The sequence below is a fragment of the Amphiura filiformis genome, chromosome 5 (assembly GCF_039555335.1).
Source record: "Amphiura filiformis chromosome 5, Afil_fr2py, whole genome shotgun sequence".
NCBI classification, from domain to species: Eukaryota; Metazoa; Echinodermata; class Ophiuroidea; order Amphilepidida; family Amphiuridae; genus Amphiura; species Amphiura filiformis.
In genome coordinates, this window is record NC_092632.1 from 47,868,640 (window position 1) to 47,895,954 (window position 27,315).

Consider the following 27,315-nt stretch of genomic DNA (forward strand, 5'->3'; position numbering starts at 1 on the left):
TCCTCTCCCTCATTCGACATTTATATCTTTATGACTAAGCTATAGGCCTCAACTAGTGGGGAATTACTTCTCGCTCAGCCGCCTCTCTGACTTGCCTAAGATATAGAAGTAGTTAGAAATGGCAGAATCATGTGTTTCTGACATTCAAACTTCATTAATTAAACATGAAAGCGTCTCAGGCAGTAAGAACCACATTTCCAGGACTTTATTAATATGTTATTTCGTTGGCTTCCTGATCATTTCTGGACATTTTACTCGGAATCGATGAGAAAACCCGATGATATGCCTCAGCGTTTTAAAGTTACGATGATTGACCAGATGTGCCAAATGGTGCTTCAAACGGTAAGTGCACTAAAACGAACAAATTAATACCAACAAACAAACAAACAAACAAACAAACAAACAAACAAATACTTATGTATTCTTTAAACATACATGGAGGCCTATAAAATGTACATAAAAAGCAGTTTGACTTACAAGCATCTGGGCATCCGAGAAGGGCATACAGAGCAATCAGTAACAGTTTTCAGCATCACAGCTTAATTTTAAAACTTTGTCACCTTCACTTCAGTTTCATGCACTGAGTTCGTTTCTCACCTTCTATGCACAGAAGTTTTCGAAACCAAATTCTACATACATTGTGTCCCAGAAAACCCACAACAGTATGTATTATTTTGCAGCGCTCCAGCGTGAATTTGGAACCCGGGATTTGGAATCGCATTGCAAATATTTTTAGAATGGCACTCAAACCCCATATGTTACCAATGGAGCAGAAATTCGCGGAAATTCGATACCTGATGTGCTCTCATGTCCCACAAAAATACTGTGCAAACGTTGATATCCGATTCCTTCATCAGGACCCGGCAGGACGATCGTAAAAATCATAAAAATTCAGATTTTGGTATCTTTGTCACTCATTATCATGTTTGTACTTTTAATGTGTTCATTATCTTTGTAATTTTTATGTATTTATAGTGCAATAGGCCTACTGTTTATTTTCATGACCAGCGTGCAAGGGTGGGGTCCACTCATCTCTTAGATGTCATTGCTTAATTTGCCACTTTTGTTGGGCCCTGGCAGCCCTTACTTGCTGGTCTAATTTTGCTGTATATTTTTGTTGAAATGCCTAATGAATAATAAATAAATAAATAAATAAATAAATAAATAAATAGCCGGCTAGTACTTAGTATAGTATTAGTAGTTCAGCCGAAAGCCGTGTATTTAAGACAAAATCATGTATTTCTCATGAATCTGTAATTTATATACTGACAGTATAAATTATAAATTAGCTACATGTATAGCCTATTTGAAGGGGGCTTCAACTTCGTCAACTTGTTTTCTGCAAATTTTTTCTAATATAGCAAATGACCATTTTAATGACTTATCCTTCACTTTTAAGCAATTTAGAAACAAGTTTAATTTTTTTACACTTGTGTTGGAATTGGGATTGGGACTTTAAGGGGGTACTACACCCCTCGATTAATTTGTGTCTATTTTTTCATTTTCCTCAAAAACTAATAACACAGTGGTAACAAAAGTTATGTATATTATAGGGGCAAGGAATCCAATTACTACACTGGAATTTCAGTGACCCAAGACAAGCGGTTTGGTATTTGGCCCATTCTCAGATAAAGCGTCCAAGTTTGGGCTCAGGAATTGCAAAATGCCGGCCACGAAGAATTCGTGAAAATCATTCAGAATCGTAAACTTTAATAGTTTCAGAACACAAAACAATGCATGGGTGATTTTTCAACAATACTTCATTTTTTAGCAATATTACTTGTACGCATTGGGGGTAACGTATCAGTGGTAACGTATCTGTGAATCCCTTTCCCACTTTTGTCTTAATCGTGCAAGTGTAAAAACTTACCGACTTAATACCCATACTTGATCAGTCATCACCCAATGTACTAAAGTCTGGTATGGTATTTGGCTTCATTTATCACAGCGTTTTTTCCGAGGGGAGTAGAATTTAGGTAACGTATCTGTGAACGCATGAACGTAACGTCAGGATTTTTTGCCATTAATAGACCTGATTTTTTTACTTTGAAACCATTGTGTTATGTACCACATATATAATATAACTATAGAGCCTGCTTGATCCATAACATATGGGAACATTCATATAGCCAGTTATTTTGACAGATTGTTATTCATTAGAAATATGGTAACGTATCTGTGAACAATGTTGGCGACATAGTCTCAAAGACCTGTTGGAAAAATTTAATAACTTGCGTTGTGATGTTTTATACTTTATAATTAGGGCATGATACCACTAATGAAAAGTACCTATAATCCATTATTATGCGCGCATGTTTAACGAACAGGGACACATTATACGGAACGTACCTTGGCTGGCGACATGGAGGAAAACAATGGACATGCATAATCAGCTTTATTGTTTTATACTTTCTAGGCATGTTACAACCTCCAGCCCCACACATTTTAGAAAGCAACTCCTAAGTATTAGTTATATTAATAAAAGTCATTTCTTTCTGACGAAACAAGTCTGAATACGACTTGACACTATGGGCGACACAGATTTGGCTTTTTGGACACTTTATCGGAGAATGCGCCATTTATGATCAGAAATAAGGTACCACTTGGATGTACCTCGTTTCCTATCATATATACTGAACCGCTTGTCTTGAGTCACCGAAATTTCAGTGTAGTAATTGGATTCCTTGCCCCAATAATATACATAACTTTTGTTACCAGTGTGTAATTATTTTTTGAGAAAAGTGCAAAAATAGTCACAAATTTACCACATGGGTGTAGTACCCCCTTAAGAGCATGTTGTTTAAAAAGCTATGAATGCGTGCCAACCCCCCCCACCCCGGCTTGAACAAAATTACAACATTCTTGCCTCCTCCATTTTACCCTTTGCACATCCCGAAAGAGCTGGGATTCTTTTGATTCTATTATATTTATCCGGGATATAATATCTTTTTCAAATGAGCATTCAGGCCTTCGTGATTATATTGGTAGGCCTACCACTTCCTGACTTATTTTCATCAATCAATGAGCGTGTTTTATAAGAAAGATTATCCACTTAAACTTTACGGATAAGCTGGCTCCCCTATATATAAACACACTCATTGATTCACAACAGTCACGCTTTATATCAAATTCAGATTTTATTGGAAACGACTCATTCAGAACGATAGTCAGTCGATGGCTATTGTTATTTATAAGGATTTAATTAGGCACTGGAACCGATCGCATTGGTGTTGAAATGAGCAACTTTGTGACACCATCCAGAAGAAACCATGCATGATCATATAAAATTATTTGTTTTAAATCCTGGTGTTAAATTTATCGGTGTGAAATTTAGTCTTGTAGTATAAGATTTTCGATTTTGATAGGCCTGAACTTGGCTCGTGAGCATATGTGGGGGGGGGGGGGGTTGGCAACTTCTTAGCTTTTCAAAGTACTCTCAACACCGAGATAAATATAGCACGGAGGTATATAAATAATATACCTCCATGAATATAGTCTCTCAACATGTTAGGCATAAGCATCAACTTTAAACAAGAAAATGTTAGTCATATACGGAACTTTACTAAGGCCGTATAAAATTAATGTTTTGGTTCTCGTCCAGAGGATTTTCATGAATTGATGAGGGAGGAGGTGTTTTTTTTTTTTTTTTTTTTCAATGTAAAATTAGCATTGTCAGTAGTTTTCGGTCTTCTCCAACAGTGCTCGAGGAAACGATGAGGCCCTTTTTTTTTTTTTTTTCAAATGTGAGATTCTGAGGATAAACCCCTAGAGTACCACAAAAGACTTGGAAGTGATGCTTGTTCTCTAATAAACTTATTTATAATTATATGTATGAAGATTTCATAAATCATTCCAAATTCTTAAAAAATCTAAAAATCTAAAAAAAAATAAAAAAATCTGACAAATCCCAGAAATTGAGGAGGGAGGGGACGAGAACCAAAATATTAATTTTACACGGCCTAAAGGGGAAAAACAAATGATGTTTACCAGGGGCGACAAGGGGGGACAGGTGAACGAAGTCCATGGGCCCCGAGCACAAAAGACGAAAAATTTAATTAGAGCTGATAATGGAGAGCAGGGCCGGATTTACCATTGGGTCAGATGGGCCCGGGTCCAGGGCCCCAAAAATTTTGAGGCTCCAAATAGCCCTATCCATCTTTCTTTTAACCCCAATAACAGCATGTTTTTGGGCCCAAATGGGGCAAAATTGTAACTTTTTCCGCGCTTCGCGCGCATTCAAAAAGCAAAATTCGTGTTGATCTCGGGCTAAAATAGTCTGAAATTTTCGCGTGCTTTGCACGCAAATATTATAGTAACATCGGGACAAAATCCCCCTCTATTGACTTGAGTGCATATGCCTTCCTCGCCACGTGAGTGCGGGGCCTCCAAATTTTGACCTGGCCCTAGGTAAATCTCGCCCTGGTTAAAAGGGCCCATACTGCTCCTTGTCCATGGGCCCCTGTGTTTACTAGACTATATCAACTGGACTATATAGTTCTACAATTTGAACTTTAAAATCTACTAATATTGTTAAAACACACGACAGTCATGCGCGTATTTTGGGGGGGCTTTGTAGCTAGGGTGTAACATGTAGGAGCAGAAGCAGAAGTCAAAATTTGACCAAAACTCTCAATTTTATATTGCGTTGGTCCTATATGGACTACAGCGCGCAGCAGGCTAAAGCGGCACTCACTCAAGTGGAGAGAGTATAACCATTGACCGCAATGTCGTATACAAGCTTGCTCACAGAGCGAGAAATCAAATACCCCGTCTATACAGTAGCCTTAGTCAAGTCACTTCGCTAATAATATGCATCTCATAAGGTCCGAATAAAATGGTCATAGGTGGCTGTGGATTCAACCTACCATGGCGATTTCTACTATGAAGATATCGGGGCGATGTCACTGTGCGCCGTGGAGTTATTGCATTTAGCTCGAGAGCCGATAGGCTCGAGACCTAAATGCAATAACTCCATGGCAAGTCAAGATAATCGCACTTGCCGTGGAGTTATTGCATTTAGCGAGACCTAAATGCAATAACTCCATGGCAAGTGCGATTATCTTGATGAATGCATTTGCACGAGTACATTATCCGTCATATACTTTGAGTGTATTAAAACAATAGGCAATATTAATTGCTGCATTCATTATATTAGTTTGAATATTAAAGCCATTAATTATATATTATAACATTTCTTTAAAAATAGATTAGTATTAATTTTCAATAAAATATTAGCATTTACTGTCAGATATGTCCGCTTTTAATTTTGAGCCGAACAAGTGAGGTAAAGCAAAGCAAATCGGAATTTACAACTAGCGCCAATGCATGTCACGCCGGCAGTTGTAATATGGTACGACCCTCTGGCGTGTGTGGGGGTGTGTGTGTGTGTGTCCCGCACGCCGTGTACGTAGGGGTGTGTTGACATCGCATACGCGTTCGACTAATATTTCTATCGTAATAATAAAACGCTGATTCAGGCGGTTTATTCAAAATCTCGGATTTTGACAAAACTACAGCACCTAAAGTCTTGATTTTTGCAGAGAATCTTTGTTTACTAAAGTTCATTACAATCGTGTAAAAACCTGAATTTAAAAAATTTTTGAGGGCGTTCTCCTCAGCAAATGTTATAATATGGCTTTAAGTAAAATATCTTAAATTTTAAAAACACCGTCAGGTCATTGACCAGGTAGCATTTACTAGTAACTGGTCAAGAAAATCAATCACTGTATAAGTTAGCTATCAATGCATTGCACTCAGTTCATTATCCTTATCATAAAATCTCGATGTATCCATCTACCTTGAAAAATCAATGTTCACTTTTCAAGTTAAGTCATTCTTGCACTGGGATGAGAATATTAAAACTATTCATGTGTCCATGCTTCATGCTTTATGATTTACCATATGCAACTAAGAAGAGTCATTGCACTATTACTTCTTCACTGTAAATCCAAGTGTTTAGGGTTTCTGTAACAATTTTTAAACACTGCTAGGCGTTTAATTTTTCATTTACGGTATTTGCCACCTAAACACCAAGAGTAAACATATGAGAGTATCTAGAATCTAAACATTCAACGTGACTGACTTTCATATTGTCCGGAAAGTAAATGCATTTGGTGTGTTTACTTTCTAAACAATATTAAAAGTATACAGTGAATGTTAGAATCTAATACTCTCATGTGTTTATCCTTGGTCATATTTACTTTGGTGTTTCAAAGGCGTTTAGATCTGAGACGAAAATACCTAAGACCTTCGGTAATTTCGTCTCAGGTTTAGGTGGCCTATACCTTGACTGTGTAATGACAACAAAGTAAACGCCTGTGTTTAAAAACTGTTATAGAAACCCTAAACACTTAGATTTTGAGTGTTATAACCTTGGTTACAACAGTTGGACAACCGTTTCCAGTTTTTATTCGGATTGAGTTTTATAACAGTGACACTCACGTCGGATGGTGTATCCAAAAATAAATTAAAGTGAATCAATATCAAAATTTAACAAAGATAATTATACTATTTGCCGATGAAGTGAAGTAATACTCGGATTAACTACCATAGTAATCAATGGTAATAGGTGAAAACATTTTTTGATTATATCGCGCTGCACTTCAAGCAAGTTGCACTCATCACCTGTGTATGTGTGCAAACATAGATTGAATACAATACCTCTCTCTTCAAAGATACTATAATCTTACAGGTGCGAGTGATCAGAATATGGTTCAATGCAGAGATACCGCATGAACGTACTAGTGCAGCGCGATATAATCATTATTATGTCATTTAGCTGCCGAATATGGTACTCTAAAAAGTACAAAATACGCATGCGCACGAGAGGAAAAGAGATAGTGTAATTAGATAGAGAGTGAGAGCGAAGAGGGAGAGTGGGAGGGAGAGAGAGTAAAAATATAGTAACTTCTCATTCATGCAGCTTCAGAAAAAATAACATACCGTAGGTATACATTGATCATGTTGATTGAAGAGAATGCCAAAGTTTTAAATGTAAAATTTACCAAATAATTTTCATGCACTCTAATGTTTAGGTTAACATGGATAAAGGCGAATAATAAACTCGGCTTATCATTATATTATTTTTATTATTAAAAGCATTTTCGGGGACAAAGAATTAGTACATTAGAAAGTTTATTTAAAGTTAAGTATTATATCACAATTTGTGTATATTTTCATGTTTCAGGCAAAACTGTGTGAAAATATTGGTTTCGCACATCAGCTAAACGTCACTCGTGGGTTCTTCGAGAGTATGACGGGTCTACTCTGTATTTGCGATGAAAGTCCAATAACTCATTCAATAGTTTACGTCGTCAAGTCAATCTCAAGTTTGGTGACACATTTTTGCGACACCCTGCAGTTAGATTTTTGTCGCCCTGCAACGGATGATAACGACGACCTGGCGGTTGGTGATGATGTGAGGACAGTTGATGACAATTTTGATGGCGTACCAGTGAGGTTTTACAGACCTTATCCGGAGTCAGATACCACTCCTAAACCAGCTATTGTCTACATTCATGGAGCAGTTGTCATGGGAACCATAGGTATTATGTTTGTCAAAATCAATTCAAATATATATATAGAGGAAAGAAGAATTGCGCATCACACACTAGCACATTTAAACATGAATTTACGAATGGAAACATAACATACATAGGCAGCTATACCAGAGTAAAAACTCCGGACATACCTGCCTGTGCGGGGACTTGAACCCCAGACCTCTCGCTTGTCGGGCGAGCTACCACCGAGCTACACAGGCTGTCACTGATAAACAGGACTCACTACTTATGGATATGAACAGTCAAGGGTGAACAGTACAAACAACACATAACATACCAGTGTACGAGATCAATTAATGATGCGTATACCCGCCAGCCTAAATATAATCATACAAACAGAGCAGTCCAAGAGAACGCCAATTAATATGGATCAGGAGTATTACATAATAATACTCTGCTATGACAATAGCTGCATTAGGTTAATCGTATAATCGTATAATCTCCTTATGTGGTTAGCATGGCTGGTTGTTGAAATTTTAGTTGCACATCCTCATCAGCGGTATAGGGCTAACAAATGTTGATCGATTTTGTCGATACCGGCGAGCGATATCGGCATTCTCCATGCTCAGTAGACTATGCCATGCCATGAGTCGATTTTTGACAAATAAAATCATGATGAATGCATTCAGTTGAACTCGAAATAAAATAAAAACTTTATGGCAAATTATTTTTTATATATTTTTTTATCTAACAGTCCTCGAAATAAACTTTGTAAATCTAATGATATGTACTTACAGTGTATGTAGCTGGGAGGAAAAGCCGATGAACATTTGGAAATTTTGACCTTTCGTGACATTCATGATTTGAATAAAAATATAAGGACTGGATAATAAGCTTTAAAATGATACCAAAGTTATATAAATAGCATCAATACTTTTCAAAATATGGATAATTTTGTAAACGGCGATACCTTGATTTTATACCGTACCCAAATTGCTATTCTGAGCAATGTGCCAATTAGTTTCCTGCTTTCACAGGATTGAATAGGGATAATCATAGTTCAACTGTTATTTATTGATTAAATAAACCTCTTTTTAATAAGTACTTTCAAGGATTTGAAAGTCCACTTAGTCTCACAGTCAAATACCATTTAATTAGGGGTAGGTTAAACAGCCTTTTAAAAAGGGCGATGTTTCATATTTATGGAACAGGCTTATTTGATGCAATATGATCTCCTGAGCATTTTGACACCATTTTCATCCAAATCGGCCAAAAAATGAGTTGGTGCCGGCCAAAACAAGTATTTGGACAGGGGGGTCTGTGGGGGTCTGAAAATCAATATTTTGACAATAATCATTATTATATGCTTAATTCTGTTAAAGTTGGTGCTGATTTGTATGTAATTGATGTCTAGAATTCCATTTATGAAAGTTGCATAAAAATTGGAATTGTCGTTTTCTTAAAATGGCTGTTTTACGCAGTGGCGTAGGGTTGGTAGCGCCCGGGGCAAGAAACAAAATTGGCGCCCCCTCCCCAATTCTTGAAACAATTGCGCGCGGAGCGCGCAAAATTTTGGACAAATAAGGCCTACCATTAATTAATTTTGGTTACTATAAGTTGAATATCGGTCTTAAAATGTTCTTTTAAAACAATGTCGCGCGGAGCGCGCGAAATTTTGGACAAATAAGGCCTACCACTAACTAATATCGGTCTTAAAATGTTCTTTTAATTGATTTCGTGCTGAAAATTTTGACTTTTATTGCTTGGAGGGGCGCAGGATCGATGCAGAATTGGTCAATTTGGCGCCCCCCTAAGGGTAGCGCCCGGGGCATGTTGCCCCCCCTGCCCCCCCCTAGTTACGCCACTGGTTTTACGTCCAAATATGGATGTGAGGGCGCTTTGCATAAAACACGCACATGTTCTTTTCACAAGAAATGTTAATGATGCCAGTTTGAAGGTAATCACATGTGGCAGATCCTCAAGAAATTTGGGCAGCATATTGCTTTTCGTTTGACCGTGGTACTATTTTTCGTATTCTCAGGAAGCCTTCCATTGAAACGTACACGTTTTAAAGTGCATTGACCCCTGTACAGTTAAATGGGAGCATTCTATGAAATATTCAAATGGCTCCCAAAATCAAACCGTACAATGAAAACCGCTCAAATTTCTTGAGCAGGTACTAACTATGATTGTCTTCATACATACATCATTGAAATTTCCGTTTGAAAGATTGTTTGCGTGTTTTATGCAAAGCGCCCTCACATCCATATTTGGACGTAAAACAGCCATTTAAAAAAAACGACAACTCCAATTTTTATGCAACTTTCATAAATGGAATTCTAGACATCAATTACATACAAATCAGCACCAACTTTAACAGAATTAGGCATACTAGCGGGACACCCGCGCTACGCGCGGGTCCCCGCTAGATGAGTAAATGGGAGCGTTCACTAAAACAGGAGGAATTACTGAACAGGTAGAATCATTGCAAAGGTAAATTATATTTATCTGAACCTGACCCTCTTTAAGCCTACGTTTCCATTTTAACTTCTTTCTTTCTTTTTAGTTTTTTCTACATGGGCCAATTTTGTTCCTTTAAAATAAAAAATTCTGCTGCTAAGCTTCCGATTTTCCGTTACCATGTTTTTTATTTATTCAACCCCGTTCCCGTTATTTTCTAAATCTGTCCTTTCTTACATTTCCATTTTAGCTTCTATTTTATTTGCTGCATAGCTTGTGATTTCCCGTTTTCATGTTATTTATTTAATTCTGTCCTCAGTTTAATAGCTTTTTTTATTTAAACTTCCTGATTTTATTATAGCCTTTTTTCCCCTTACATTTCCTGAAGAGTTTCTTTCTTTCCTTCTTTAGCCTATTTTATTCCCGGTTTCATTTTGTGACTAAGTATAACCCACATACTCGTACAGCCTGTTTGTCCTCATTTTGTTTTCTTTTTTATTTATAGTAGGCCTACCTCTTCATGTTGTTTGTACTTTTTAACACACATTCTGTTTCCCGTATTTATTACGCTACGGTCGTTTACCCGTAATATCATTCATTACGTGACTCTGCGTCGTTTACGCGTGCCATGGCGTAGTGCTGCGTTACCCGCGCGGTATCGCTGCGCTACGCGAGCGGCTTGGCATTAGATACGCCCGTGCGACGCGCAGGCCTATAGCTTAGTAACGGACTCCTTTTTTTGTTTACCTTGGATAGCAACGGACCACATTTTCACTGATTTTGAGGCCAATTCTTGACCGTTTTCAACCAAATAAAGTTTAAACACGTTCCCGTATATTCATCGATCTCCCGTATGAATTTGGCGACATTTGGATCGAAACTGACGGAGCCTTTATAGCATACATAGATAGATACATAGATACATAGATACATACAACATTTCCCTATTTATAGTAAGACTAGCGGGACACCCGCGCTACGCGCGGGTCCCCGCTAGGTGAGTAAATGGGAGCGTTCACTAAAACGGGAGGAATTACTGAACAGGTAGAATCATTGAAAAGGTAAATTTCTTAATCTGAGTCTGACCCTCGTTAAGCCTAAGTTTCCATTTTAGCTTCTTTCTTTCTTTTTAGTTTCTTCTACATGGGCCAATTTTGTTCCATTTTTTAAAAACATTTTGCTGCTAAGCTTGCAAATTTCCGTTACCATGTTTTTATTTACTCAATCCGGTTCCCATTATTTTCTAAATCTGTCCTTTCTTACATTTCCCTGTTGACTTCATTTTTTATTTGCTGCTTAGCTTGTGATTTCCCGTTTTCATGTTATTTATTTAGTTCTGTCCTCAGTTTAATAGCTTTTTTTGTTTAAATCATCTAATTTTATTAGATTTTATTATTCTTTCCTTCTTTAGCCTATTTTATTCCCGTTTTCATTTTCTTACTGTGACTAACTATAGGCTAAAGGTTCGTTCATACTACCACCGCATCTGCGATGCGGTGCTTTGCGATACGGTGCGTTGCCGCATCGCATCGTACTGCAAACTACTGCATCAAGTTGCGATATCGCAATGAAGTTAAATACATTTTAACTTGCAAATGCGACGAGTTGCGTTGAGTTGCGGCAAAAGTAATCGATATATCGGCATCGCAAAGCAACGCATCGCAAATGCGTTGGTAGTATGAACGAACCTTAACCCACATACTCGTAGGCCTACCTGTTTGTCCTCATTTTTAATTACAGTAGGCCTACCTCTTCATGTTGTTTGTACTTTTTAACACACATCTTTTACCCGTATTTATTACGCCTACGGTCGTTCACCCGTATTAGCATTCATTGCGCGACTCTGCGTCGTTTACGCGCGACATGGCGTAGTGCTGCGTTACCCGCGCGCTATCGCTGCGCTACGCGAGCGGTTTGGCATTAGATACGCCCGTACGACGCGCACGGGCTAGCTTGACAACTGACTCCCTTTTTGTTTACCCAGCATAGCAACGTACCACATTTTCACTGATTTTGAGGCCAATTCTTGACCGTTTTCAACCAAATAAAGTTTAAACACGTTCCCGTATATTCATCGATCTCCCGTATGAATTTGGCGACATTTGGATCGAAACTGACGGAGCCTTTATAGCATACATAGATAGATACATAGATACATAGATACATACAACATTTGCCTATTTATAGTAAGACTAGCGGGACACCCGCGCTACGCGCGGGTCCCCGCTAGGTGTGTAAATGGGAGCGTTCACTAAAACGGGAGGAATTACTGAACAGGTAGAATCATTGAAAGGGTAAATTTCATTTATCTGAGTCTGACCCTCGTTAAGCCTAAGTTTCCATTTTAGCTTCTTTCTTTCTTTTTAGTTTCTTCTACATGGGCCAATTTTTTTCCATTTTTTAAAAACATTTTGATGCTAAGCTTGCAAATTTCCGTTACCATGTTTTTTATTTACTCAATCCCGTTCCCATTATTTTCTAAATCTGTCCTTTCTTACATTTCCCCGTTGACTTTTTTTTATTTGCTGCTTAGCTTGTGATTTCCCGTTTTCATTTTATTTATTTAGTTCTGTCCTCAGTTTAATAGCTTTTTTTATTTAAATCATCTAATTTTATTAGATTTTATTATTCTTTCCTTCTTTAGCCTATTTTATTCCCGTTTTCATTTTCTTACTGTGACTAACTATAGGCTAACCCACATACTCGTAGGCCTACCTGTTTGTCCTCATTTTGTTTTCTTTTTTAATTACAGTAGGCCTACCTCTTCATGTTGTTTGTACTTTTTAACACACATCTTTTCCCCTTATTTATTACGCCTACGGTCGGTCGTTCACCCGTATTATCATTCATTGCGCGACTCTGCGTCGTTTACGCGCGACATGGCGTAGTGCTGCGTTACCCGCGAGCTATCGCTGCGCTAAGCGAGCGGCTTGGCATTAGATACGCCCGTACGACGCGCACGGGCTAGCTTGACAACTGACTCCCTTTTTTGTTTACTCAGCATAGCAACGTACCACATTTTCACTGATTTTGAGGCCAATTCTTGACCGTTTTCAACCAAATAAAGTTTAAACACGTTCCCGTATATTCATCAATCTCCGGTATGAATTTGGCGACATTTGGATCGAAACTGACGGAGCCTTTCCATGATACATAGATACATAGATAGATACATACAACATTCCCCTATTTATAGTAAGATAATATTAATGATTATTGTCAAAAATATTGATTTTCAGACCCCCCCCCACAGACCCCCCCTGTCCAAATACTTGTTTTGGCCGGCACCAACTCATTTTTTGGCCGATTTTGATGAAAATGGTGTCAAAATGCTCAGAAGATCATACTGCATCAAATAAGCCTGTTCCCTAAGAAATTTGAAGCATCAAGGTTTTTTAACCGACCACTAATTTAATTAAGAATTCCAAAATTATTTTTGTATGATAATGTCATCTTTAAAGGCTATTACCTCAAATACATGTCTGGCGACTTGTTCCGGGTTTTGTTGGAGCTGGTCAATTTTTTTCCCCAAACGACCTGAATTTTTAGGTTTTAGTGGGGAAAAGAATGGAGGCCTATATATCTTTAATACGAAAAGTCAAAACTTTCCAAAGATCTTCGGCTTTCCTCCCAGCTACATTACACCTTTTTAAGTAAATTTATAAATTTTAATTCGAGGACTGTTAAATATCAAAAATATCCATTTTTAATAATTTGCCATGAATTTTTTTATTATATCGCCTATTTCAAACAAAAATTAAAATTATTTGATATCAGAAGATTACGGACATTCTTCGATTTAAGAATACAATTCGATATGTCTGACATGATGTGCTCTCATATCCCACAAAGATACTGTGAAAACGTTGCTATCCGAGTCTTAACATCTGTAAAATGTTGAGTTCAAGTGCCGGATGCGTTCAATATGATTAATAATATTTTTTTTATTCAAAAATAAACTCATGGCATAGTATAATTATATCTATACTATTCAGTGGCGTAGTGTCATGGGGGAAGGAGCAGATCCCTCCACCGATTTAGAAAACTACAAAATTTAGAAAACCACACAGGAAAATTGCCGGCAAACGGCTTGTGCCCCCAGGCCCAGTGCCCCCAATCAGGGTCGGTGCCATTGAGACCATTTATATTTTGGAAATTGGGAACCCCCCAAATTTGGCATGTGCAAAAAGGGGAGGCAAAGGTTTTTTGGCAGGCCAAAATAGGAGGGGTACGGTAAGCAATTTTTGGCACGCCGTCGGTGGATCAAGCTATTTTGGCACGCCGTTTGGAATTTTACCCATCCCGGGGGCTCATAATTATTGCACGGCTGTAGGTTGATAGGCCCTATAGTGCTTTAAGTTGTTTACAAACAGCTATAATAGTGCTATAAGTTATTTACAAACGCAAAAGTACTTATTATTTTAAACACTTTATATTTCAGATGTTTGGGATAGTTTGATTCGAATGTATGCTGCCAACATAAATGCAACCATCGTGTATGTGGAGTAAGTATTAGACATATGCTTTATTAAATGCAAATGACAAATATTGCGAAGACCAATTAAACATTGAACAAACAAAAATACCCACACTTCTTTGAGAGATCGTAATTTTTAACATGATTGATTAAGAACACCGAAAGTGATATAAAATGCGTAAAATTGTGTAAGCTGCAATTTGCTACCTCATTTGTCTAAAAAAATCTTAGTTACACAGATTCTACATCAATATCGAGAGGAAATAATATTTTATAATCTTCTAGACAAGTTATACACACTGTCTATACACAGTGCCGTAGTCAGCGGGCGGGTGCCCTGGCAAAAATGAAAGTAAAAAGTGCCCCCCTCTGCCAAAAAATGAAAGTTCTTATACTTACTAACTTACTAAAAATTTTGTGCAATTCTTTCATTGTTATGTAGGTATCGATGGGCCCCTGAACATGGTTTCCCTGCGCCTCTTGATGATTGTATGACGGTAACACGATGGGTACTAAAAAATGCCCATCATTATCAAATAGATCCCAACAGTATATCTATACAGGGTGACAGTGCCGGTGCAGTTATAGCAGCGGTAATCACCCAAACCATCGCTCAAGAACACCAGGATGACTCTAGAAACCCAGAACTAAAGATGCTCATTTTGATGATGCCCTTACTGCAGGGGTTGGACCTGAATCTACCATCTCACAACAGTAACAATGACCTATTTTCAGGAGTTTTATCTAAGTTGTTAGTCGCGAAGTTCTGGATTTGGTACATGGGATTGGATGGTGATGATTATGTTACAGCTATTTTACAAGGGAGACATCTTCCTGAAGAGTTTCGACGATCAGAACGTTATCAGAAAATCATCGGTCATGATCTTTTGCCTGATGTCTTCAGAACTGACATATCCGGGAACATACCAACTACGATAAATACGAACATGAATTGGACAGAGCATGGTGAAGATGATGCGGTTGAAAAACTTGCACCATATTTCTTAAACCCAAAATTTTCACCATTTATGGTTGAAAATATATCTCCTCATCACCCGCATACTCTGATAATAACCGGTGGATTGGACATTCTACGAGATGATGGGGTAATTTATGCAAATCGTTTGAGAAGAGCGGGAGTTCAGGTTTGGTGGCGCCATTTTGAAAAAGGATTCCATTCTTGTAATGCATATTGGCATGGTATGATTAAAATCGAAATAGGTCATCAAATTCAGAAAGAAACTGTTGATTTGGTTAGATCGTATTTACATGAACCAAACGATAGAATATACTCATGAGGCAGATTTGGCCTATAATGTCTTGCATTTTTGTTAATTTTGAACATTTCCTTAGCCTTCAGTACCGAATTACAAGTATTATGTATATACATTAATTTTAACCTTTTGATGAATAAGATTCATTACATTGTATACCGTGTGTCGTATTAAGTAAGTCCGTTCCGCCTATATTCCGACATTCCCTGGAGCGTAGCATCAATATCCTATACCCCCCTCTGTTTATTTGCCTTTGGGCTACTAGCTGCAATGAATCTTAAGGCTCATTGCAGCGAAAAAAATATTCGGCCGTTGGTCTAGATTTTTAGAGCTAATTTTATATGTTTTGACGGATTTAAAGGTACGTCTCTGCAGACCTCGGATTTCAATGAAAAATCAACAATAACATACCTTTGGAGATTATCGACCATAAAGAGACAACAACTTTACATAAATTGCTAAGTGACATTTTAATTAATCTAAAACAATAACCAGTAACAAATTAATATCAAATGAACTGTGTAAGTTTAATTTACAGCATGTTAAAGTGGTTTTCTTATGGGGTAGGAACAGACACATGGTATACATTACAATAAAGAGGTATACTGAAGAAAGCATGTGTGCTGCCTACTGACTATGTATTAGGCCGAGTAAAAAAAAATACATGTTTCTCGTCCGCGCCCTCCTCCTTTTTTGAACATTTTTCAAATTTCTTTTTATTTTGTAAACTTTCAGTTATAACTTGTTGAAAAAGATGTTTCAGAAGTTGAAACTTATTTTACGGCTTTGTAAATGCATAATACATCATTTAAGAAGAGTTTTGTGATCATTAGAGGGCCTACCTCTCAAAACAATAAAATAAAAAAGGCCTTCTCCTTAGTTTCTCAGATATCAATCTGTATGTCGAATACCCATAATATGGTGCCAAATACAGGTTTTTAGCGTCGTTTTCCAATAAAAATAGAAAATAAAAAGCCCTCATCCTCCAAATTTTTAAAAATCCGGACGAGAAACATATTTTTATTTTTACTTGGCCTTAAGGTGTGTGTGCTATTAAAGGTGTGACATCTTCTGACGACAGCACATTAAGACGTCTTTGATACTACTGAAGAAAGCACATTAAATGTGTGATATTTAAAACGATACCAAATTCAGATGTTTTTGCTATCTACTGAAGAATGTACATTATCTCATGAAAATACCACATTAATATGTGTTTGCTATACTAAAAAACAATTTTTTTGTTACGTTGCGTGAAAAATTTGGGCCAAAAAACAGTTTTTTGTGATTTTCTCCAAAATGAGCATTTTGGCCCAAATTGGACCTCACAGATGAATTCATCAAGTCATTTCCATTCTAAAAATGTATACTTTTATATTCTTTAGACCAGTAATTTAGCAGTTATGAAGCCCAAAAGTTTCCATAATTCCAGGGTTAAGACCAACCTTAAGACCTGTTTGCTATTTACCGAAGAAAGTATATATCAAAATGTGTATTACTCACTGCAGATAGCACATTTAGATATGTTTGCCATCTATATATATTATATTTTCATCATTTGTTGGTGTGTGTGTATTTCTTATTTTGTATTATATAAATACAATAAAATGAATTTTAAACATTAACTGCTGGTACTTCCTTTCATCTCTATCTTTACTTTGACTATGGAAAGCATTTCAGAGGGGGAGGGTAACATTTAAATGAGGTAGGTTCACCCATTAGGCCTACACATTTAGACAATCGCGCTCCTGCAACTATTGCTGACCAATTGAAATGATATCTAGGCATTTCGTGCTTATAATGCTAGTAGCGTGGGGTATCATCATGGATACATTCTAAAGGTAGCCTACTTTTTGTCACTGTCCAGATCAAACCTATGGCTCAAGTATGAAATAGCGCCATCATTTTGCTTCAAGTCATAATAAATGTGACGTGTCATGTCAAAAGAAGACTCTTTTGGGCAGTATATCGTAAATGAGGAAATAGCCAAAAATATACCCAGGGTGATTTTTTCAGATCGAAATATAACTGGCATCTTGTATTTTTTGAGACATTTTTCAAGGTAATTCCTACTCTCAACATTGTCAATAATATTTTAAAAGGCCGATATCTCAATTTCCAATTTTATAATACCATAAATTACGAACTCAATATACTAAGTATTCGCTTAGAAATGTCTGATTTCATTGGAGAAAAACGGCGTTGTGGAGCAAAATATCTCTTTATTTAAACCTCATAATTGATAACCTTCCCAAAAGTGTGTGGCGTCTGATGAATAAAGGCTATTTTCTAGATTATCCCAGAGTAGACTGTAATGCTAAAAAAAAGAAAAAATCAGAAAACAAACCAGATATAAAACAAAGGAAAAGAAAAAAGAATGAAACTAAAAGCTGAAAGAAAAGAACAAAGAACTACACAGAAAACAAAGAAAGGTGAAACGAAATGAAAGAAATAAAGAAAGACACGTGCACAGACAGTCAGACAGATAGAAAGAAAGGGAAAAAAGAAGGAAAGAACGCACGAACGAGCTCAAAAATGTGCTATCGGCACATTAAGACGTGTCATCTACTGAAATTCGAAGTGACGGTAACCGCCTACCGGTGGCGTTTTCGCCGACTGCCGGCACCACAGATCTGCTTTCTTCAGTAGATAGCAAACATAGGCCTATCTTAATTTGCTATCGTCAGTAGATAGCACAAATTTCATGTGCTTTCTTTAATAAATAGAAACATTCCAATAGGGCCCATGTAGCTAATTTCCCTACTTAATCCCACTTTTCCATTATAAATTGTTCTATGTAAAATTTGAAATATGTGACGTGTCATGTCAAAAGGAGACACTTTTGGGCAGGATCGTAAATGGAGAAATAGCCAAAAATCTTCCCGGGGATGATTTTTTCACAATTTAGGTTTGTTGCGAATTTGTGACGTTATTAATGTTTAAAATATTGTCTGATAGTTTCAGACCGGAATATAACTGGCATCTTGTATTTTTTGAGACATTTGTCAAAGTAATTCCTACTCTCAACATTGTCAATAATATTTTTTAAGACCGACATCTCAATTTTCAATTTCATAATACTCAACTTACGAATTTAATATCCTCACTTTATAAGCATGTCCGATTTCATTGGGGAAAACAGTGTTGTGGAGCAACATACCGTAGAAACCCGTCTATAAGGAATAGAAGCGACTGTGATGATAGCATATTTCACGCTAGCGCCCTCCACAATATTATATCATTATGGAATTTGAGCAAATCATTTACCGACACAAGCAGGTATACAATGTATTATTTTATCTTTATTTCGCATCTCACGAGCATAGCTCACTTGGCAAGGCATAAGACTTTGGTTCTTTAGATCGGAAGATGGTGAGTTCGAGCCTCATCACGGTCACACAAACTTTTATAAACAAAATATTGTTCAAACTTTTCATTTATATTTTCTTGCATTTTCTAAAGACTCCTTTCGTGATCATTTTTTTTTTTCATATTTAGTTTAATTTATTCTATTGTTTTTCTTTTATTGTTTCTTTTCTTTGTCTTTTTTTCTTGTTTAATTTTATTTTTTCTTTATTTTTCTTTGATTCATATAATATTGGCAGGATAAGGAGAGGAGGGAACTAAAGACCCATTCAGTGATTTGCTCATCCGGACGATCGTAAAAATCATCAAAATTCACCTTTGTCATTGTCATAGATGTGGTAACATAGCCTGCTAGTGGTTCAGCAGAAAACCGTGTGACACATAATATACATTTGGCTACATTTTATTATACGATAAATACGAATTTATTAAACATGGTAACAAATATTCTCTAGCAGATCGGTTATACGATGGAACTGGTAGGCATAGGCCTATTATAAATTCGGGATATTAAATATCTTCCTGACGAGACAGATCTGCGCATGTGGTCAAAGACGATTCCTTACTAGCCACAGACCGTCCGCTGGAATTAGTTGAATCGCTATGGCTGTTGGTCGGACCTCTCATCTCTCCACATCGATTGTGACCTATCCCCGACATTGCCCTTATGAACTCACATCCTCCTGTTTTATTCCAATACGCTGGCGAAGTTACGTAATAACAGTGGCGTAACTTTGGGCCAGGGTGCCCGGGGGTGAAAGTAGATCGGGTGCCCCTGACTAAGGGTGTGCATAGTCCGATGTGTAGGACAGGCGTGTGGCGCCCAGGGCTAAGGATACATAATGACGCCCTCCCCAATTCTTGAAACAAGAGCGCGCAGAGCGCGCAAAATTTGCGCAAATATGGCCAATCACGCATTAATTTTGGTCACAATTAAGTAGAATATCGTCTTAAACTAATCTTTCAAATAATCTTGTGCTGAAATGCGCGCGAAGCGCGTAAAAGTTGACTTTCATCGCTGGAGAGGCTGCAGAATCAATGCTGAATTGGTTAATTTGGCGCCTCCCCTAAGGGTGGCGCCCAGGGCACGTGCCCTTCTCTGTCCCCCGTCGCTACGCCACTGGTGTAGGACATATTTTCTTAGTTACCAGACTATGCTCAGCTCAGAATATGATCACTATCTCACATGGTGCAAGAAAGACGAATCGCGAAAGTCCAGTCACCGTACCGCGCTGCCCGAATTTCTTTTCGGGTGGGGCGGTTAGCGGACTTTCGCAGAAAATCATTATTGAGAGATCAGAGTCTTAAGTATATAGTTGCTAACTAAGAAAAACAGGTTCTACTCGTTGGACTATGTGTGCATGATGCAGAGCTAATCAATTTTGTATTGAAAACCATAGACCTACCGAATAACTTACAGTGTCTCAGATCAAATTTATTTCATGTTTCAATGAACTTCATGTTAATAAAAAAATGTTTTCATCCTCTCCAATGTCTTTACTTTGAAGATTCGTCACTAGCTGTAGTGACGTAGGTAGGGGTTGTGGCGCACAGAGAAAAGAATACACAATACCAGTGGTGTGGGCGCGCAAAAATGTGCATTCAAACTTGCTATAATCAAGTTGAGGTTTGGTCTTTCAAATGACAATTTATGTGCAATACGCGCGAAGCGCGAAAATTTTGTGTTGAAGTGGGCACCCAAATGAAGAGTATAATTTTATGCATGGTGGGTTAAGGTTTCCACTTCTTTCCTATAACAAAGTATTATCGTGTTGAAAGGGTATCCAGGTCTGATGGGTGCCCCTTAGCCCGGGTGCCCGGGGGTTCGCCCCCCCCCCCAGAGCCCATAGGAGTTACGCCACTGCGTAATAATCGGATTAACTACCATAGCAATAGGTGAAAACAATTTTTGAATATACCGCGTTATACACTGATACGTTCAGGCGGTACCTCTTCATTGAACCATATCATGCTGCACCTGTAAGATCTTTGAAAAGACCAGTATTGTATTCAATCTATGATTGCAGACATACACAGTACAGGTGATGAGTGTAACCTGCTTGTAGCGCAGCGCGATATGTTCAAAATTGTTTTCACCTATTGCTATGGTAATCAATCCGATTAATTACGCAACTTCACCAGCGTATAATGGCCGAATAAATTCTGACCATCACTTGGCTTGTTGGATTCGTCTATACTACAATTCGCTGTCGAAGTGACGTAATAATCGCAATAACTACCATCAAGCAGATTGCACTAATCACCCGCGTATGTCACCAAACATAGATTGAATACCACTCTTTTCATAAATACTAATCTTACATGGCGAGTGATTAGCATTTCTTTGACAACTATGGTTTAATGCATAGGTGCCACGTGAACGATGAAGTGCAGGGCTATATATTCGAAATTGTATTCATCAATTGCTATGGTAGTTAATCCGATTAATTACGTCACATCGACAGCGAATAGCCTATAGTATGGGTTCAAGTGGAATAAAAAATAGTGTATGTCCATTGCTAGCTATGGTAATTAATCATGTTAGTGTTTACATCACTACTTCGGTGAAGACAAGAGAAGTGTGCCTTCTCTACCAACGCCTGTGATATAACAGGTGCAAGCGAAACAAAATTGAATGACCAGAATAGTTTCCTTTGTCAGATGAATTGATTGAAGTTTTTGAAGACACTCTATTCTTGATGGGACAATAGATTCAAATATGGAATAATTATTATTCCTCATCTATTTTTTTTTTATTGAAAAAACTGCAATTGTGGCAACAGAACAATATTTATTTTGATTTCATTTCAAGTAGAAACAAAATCGTGCTTAAGCCAAAAACGCACCCTACCTCAAGAATTGGGATGGCACAAAGGTGCAACATAGGTTTTATTGCAAAGACGAGGACAGACAAGTAGTTACAACACATCTGTCTAACCGTGGGTTTCGCTATTATTTAGAATAAATGCTTTTACTAGTTTCTATAAAACCACAAAATTACTAAAAAAACTATAAAAAAACTAAAAAAAAAAAAAAAAAAACAATTAAAAGTAGAAAGGTAGATTTGAAGAAAGATAAAAAGAACATGTCAAAAAGTTAAAATACGAGAATGAAAAAACGGAACCGGTGCCCGGACCATGCTCTCTTCAGCATGTCTTCAGTTCAAAAGTCTGACGCTCTATCAATTGAGCTATACGATCCTGATATACGAAACAGTCGTTATTATGTCAATACAATTGATTGGTGTTACAACATACTTAGATGGAATGCATAGCCACCCAGTGCCAGTATATATTTGCTCAAACTCCAAATACAACAAGCAACCAATTTTATTGAGGGCGTTTCTTAGGTATATCCTTGTAGACGGGGTTTTACGGTATCTCTTATATGTTAAAACCTCACAATTGATACCCTGCCCAAAAGTGTCTCCTTTTGACATGACACGTCACATACACCTTCCACACGCCATCAAAACAATACCTTGGTTGGTCTATGGTTGGTGCGTTAAATATTGTCTCCTTCGTTCGTTCTTTCCTTCTTTCTTTCTTTTTCCCTTTCTTTCTTTAGACTATCTGTCTGACTGTCTGTGCATGTATCTTTCTTCATTTCTTTCATTTCATTTTACTTTTCATTGTCTGTCTTCTGTGTAGTTCTTTGTTCTTTTCATTCAGCTTTCGTTTCATTCCTTTTTCCTTTCCTTTGTGTTTTATTTTGTTTGTTTTCTTCTGGCAAAGTGCCAGTATCCAAAGAAGCCTGACAATTTTTGTTCATGAGAAGCCTCCTTCAGAATACGGGGGGGGGGGGGTAATTTAATCAACCCCAGCGGCTTAGCTTCTCAATTCTTGGTGTGTGTATGGGAATGTTTTGATGAAAAATACTGATGAAAACTGGTCGTTGTGTATGTTTCAGATACCAATACTCCAGCTGATTTTAGAGTTAAAATCCTTTTTCATTTTTTGACAAAGAACCAGAATTGCTTCTTACTTTCAAGGCAGAATTCCCTGATGTATTTTCTGTAAGAGAATCTGGTGAATTTATGAATCTCTTTCCTCAAGTTACTGAAATTCTCCCAGTCCTGATCACTTTCAGTTTTCCTAGCCTTATTGTAAGCTATCTGTTTTTTGTGATGGAGTCTCTTAAAAACTTTTAACTTTCCCGTTGATCCACGGGCCCGGTCCACTTGGTATACTGTTGCGCTTGCAAGTTGTTTTACATGGAATGAATTTGTCCATAACTTCTTTCAAGTTACGATTTTCTTCAAATTTTAAATTTGTTATTATACTCAACATGATGAAATAATGCTATAGTAATTGGTCTGAGGCCAATTTTTGAGAACATCGGCCATACTGTAAACAAGACGTGTCAGCTCATACGAGTCCATTTTGTTTGATGTTTGATAAATAAGCAAAGTTTGTTTACACCTGTATGTAACTATGTGGGAGATAAGGGCAGGTGCGACTTGCTACCATGCTGCCTACCCGGTGGGGGGGGGGGGGACTCCAACTTTGGAGGTGACGCGTATGTAGGGCTCCTAGGAAACACAAAACGTTTTCGACATCAATCGCAAAAGGTTATAGGTTGTCAGAAAACGTTTAAATGTCGGGTTATATAAAGGGTACATTAATGGTATAAAACGTTTTCATAACATTAAATAACATTTGTTGGTAATTTATTGCACAGCAAACACAAATGTTTTACAGAAAACATTTAAATGTCGGGTTATATAAAGGGTATTACAAACGTTTTAATAACATTCCAAAAACATTTTTGAAAACTTGTTACAAGTCATTCTAAACAGAATGTCATTTTGGGGTTGAAAAAATATTTTTCAAAAAATATTTGCCCAAAATATTTACAATAACGTTTTCACGATCTTTATATAACCCGACATTTAAATGTTATTAAAACGTTTTGTAAAAAACATTTTAAGAACATTTCTGTGTTTGCTGGGTGCAAATATTTTAACATAATGTTATTTAAGTGTTGACAAAATATTTGGCCAAAAATGTGTGCAAAAATAGTTTGCAATGACATTTCGAAAATTTTTTAAAAATATTGTTGTAGTGTGTTTTCATACAAAACGTTTAAAACGATTTCATGACCTTTATATAACCCGACATTTTAATGTTATTAAAACGTTTTTACCTGAACCAAAACCCAAAATATAACTTATTTAAAACGTTCTAAAAATGTTTTTGTGTTTGCTGGGCTGTTAAGACCCCCTTTTCAGCATCGCTGTCACCCAAAGACCCCATATTTTTTTACAAACACATGCTCTGTCACCCGAAGACCCCCTATTTTTTTATTTGATCTGTCACCCAAAGACCCTTACAAGTTCAATTTTAACAGCAACTTTCATTTATCACTTATTTTGAAAAAACAAAGAAATTTGAAGCCATTTAGAACTAGAATTTCGATTTTCGAGGTATCTGTGGCGCTGTTTTGGCTCTCACCCAAAGATTCCATTTAAAAAAAAGGTAATGTTCTCACGCAATGACCCCATATTTTTACATTTTGCTCTCACCGAATGCCAAAAATCATGCTCTCACCCAATGACCCCATATTTTTTACATTTTGCTCTCACCGAATGCCCTTGCGAAAGTGCCAGCCCTACACCTATATATCCATTTCAAATTGAAATGCCTCCACCCGGGCTGCCTACATGAATTGTGCTCATCATATGAACCATTAGAGGATAAAACTTCATTTAATACCCTGGTGCGAGATCCGCCAGCAGTATAGTTTGGATTATATCCCGGGATTTATGCATGTGTTTCCACACAAGGAGCACAAGTAATATTGACAACTGCAGTCACCTTCATGTCACACCTGAAAAAACCCAAGTTATCTGAGAAAAATTCAGATAAAACAATCTTGATCGGTTCATACGAGTCCATGTGGTTAGATGTAATATTGTATTGGCAAATTTTTCTTACTCCTGTATGCATCTAGGGATGACCAATGAACCATCAACTTGATTAGAACACTCCCATAGACATGCAGGGAGCTCAACTGTGTACTGCTTGCACAGACATTTCTAAATTGATCTCATTCTTTTATTTTTCAATATTTTTCTGTAAAAATTGGGGAAGTTAAGGGGTGGGGTATGAACGTTTGGACAGTATTTATTGTGGGACATTAGAGCACATCAGACATATCGAATTGCATTCTGAATACGAAGAATGCCCTTCTGATATCAAATAATTTTGATTTTTTGAAATTTGCAATGTAATACACATTTTATGGCAAATGATTAAAAATTGATATTTTAGATATTTAACAGTACTCGAAGTAAACTTTATAAATCTGATGATTTATACTTAAGGTGTATGTAGGTGGGCTGAAAAACCGACGATCAATTGAAAATGTTGACCTTTCGTATTGAAGATATGGATTTTTTTCCCAAAACACCAAAAAAAATTAGGCCTTTTTAGGACAAAAATCCATATCTTCAATATGAAAGGTCAAAATTTTCAATTGATCGTCGGCTTTTCCTCCCAGCTACATACACTTTAAGAATATATCATTAGATTTATAAAATTTACTTCGAGGACTGTTATATATCAAAAATGTGATAAATATCAAATTTTAATAATTTGTCATAAAATTTGTATTATATCGTGAATTTCAAAAAATGAAAATTATTTGATATCAGAAAGACATTCCTCGTATTCAGAATGCAATTCGATATGTCTGATGTGCTCTCATGACCCACAAAAAATACTGTCGAAACGCTCAAAACGCTCATTCCAGATCCCTTAATGCCAATTATATTTTGTAACTATCTTGCAAATTACAGCAACATAACTTATTTCATTTTCCTGTAAGTGCGAGTCAAAATTGGTCCATCGCCACAGTGCGCTTAATTGCCAGTGGCTGAGTTCAGTACTGCTCAAGAATGGCACAAAATATTCAGATTAATAAGATCAGGTGAAAAACATGGCCTACTGAGCTGTAATTGGGCAGATTTGCCAGTAATACCTCTATCATACCCTCTGTAAAAAGGAAAAAAAATGAACAAGTAGATCTCGAGTTACAAATTAAATCACCAGGTTTCCCTTTGGAATTTCCATACTCCTTTCGAATCCTGTTAAGAAGACACCTTTCTGAACATAAATGTGAAGTTTCGTGCTCATTCGATGTATTTTTCACCTGATTTCAACCCTAAACGTTTTCTTATATTTAGGCCTATACCATCTACAACTTGCTGCTGGCTATACCTTGTTTAGAACTTTCAAAAGAAGTACCTGAATGTGCAACCATAACTGTTTCAAAATAGCCCGCGAAAGTCATGCAGGTAACTCCGAGGTCATGCATTGAATTGTTTTGAATGAGGAATACTACGGAACCAGCACCTTTTGTTAGAAGTCACACATGAGCATGATGAGTGAAGTGGATAACCTCTATTGTTGTGAATGAGTCAATGACCTTCAATGACCATAAGATTTTGTTTGCATACACCTACTAATTGGTCATATTAAACTCAATAACATTGAAATTTTTGGGTTGTGAAAAAAAAAAGTTCACCTGGACTTAGTGCAATTTTGATTTTGTGCCATATCGGCCATCTTGGATGATTTTTGGCAAATATTCTCTAAATGCATGATTTCAATGCCTCGGTTTGAAAAAATAATGTATGCCATTGACTAGTAAAGTGCCATTTCATAAGAAACCCCTTTAATACTTAACAATATGCTTGTTTCATGTTTGCATATATGTTAAAATAAAGAAATATATAAATGTAAATATATGCTTATGCCAATTTTGCTCCCAATTGCTATTTTTGGACCTTGTCATTTTATTTCGTTCCAACGACCGGTCAGAATGGGAAACTTTGAAAATTCATAATTCGAAAAGTTTATGACCGATTTTGACCATTTAACCACCAAAATACTTCTATTGATGAGTTCTATCCAGAAAACAATCTTTTGTAGCAATAGGGGCAACATGAAATTTTGATGGTTATCCCTACTATAACATAGAATAATTTGGCCCAAATTATCAGTCTTTTTTTTAGAACTTGCTGGTCACGGCTACCACGTGACTCCAATGTGGTTGTCGACGAGTGTCAGGAACGACAGAAACCGGTTGTGAAGGAGACTACGTGCATCGCTAAAAATAAGCGTCCTTAAGGGTTGGGGTATGAACGTTTGGACAGTATTTCTTGTGGGACATTAGAGCACATCAGACATATCGAATTGCATTCTGAATACGAAGAATGTCCTTCTGATATCAAATA

At 37.0% G+C, this 27,315-nt stretch overlaps 1 protein-coding gene across 1 annotated transcript; it reads left to right on the forward strand.

Moving 5' to 3' along the window:
- LOC140153268 (neutral cholesterol ester hydrolase 1-like) lies at positions 1–16,977 on the forward strand. Its single transcript, XM_072175971.1, has 4 exons — positions 1–342; positions 7,187–7,544; positions 14,401–14,464; positions 14,879–16,977. Exons 1-4 carry the CDS (start codon positions 214–216, stop codon positions 15,732–15,734), a joined length of 1,407 nt encoding a protein of 468 aa, XP_072032072.1. The 5' UTR covers positions 1–213; the 3' UTR covers positions 15,735–16,977.
- The last annotated feature ends 10,338 nt before the right edge of the window (positions 16,978–27,315 follow it).

What these genes read in the sequence shown, in the direction of transcription:
- LOC140153268 (XM_072175971.1), top strand. Translation starts at nt 214, where the DNA reads ATGTTATTTCGTTGGCTTCCTGATCATTTCTGGACATTTTACTCGGAA. An exon ending in GCCAAATGGTGCTTCAAACG is followed by an intron (nt 343 to 7,186) that starts GTAAGTGCACTA and finishes TTCATGTTTCAG; the next exon opens with GCAAAACTGTGTGAAAATAT. An exon ending in AGTTGTCATGGGAACCATAG is followed by an intron (nt 7,545 to 14,400) that starts GTATTATGTTTG and finishes TTTATATTTCAG; the next exon opens with ATGTTTGGGATAGTTTGATT.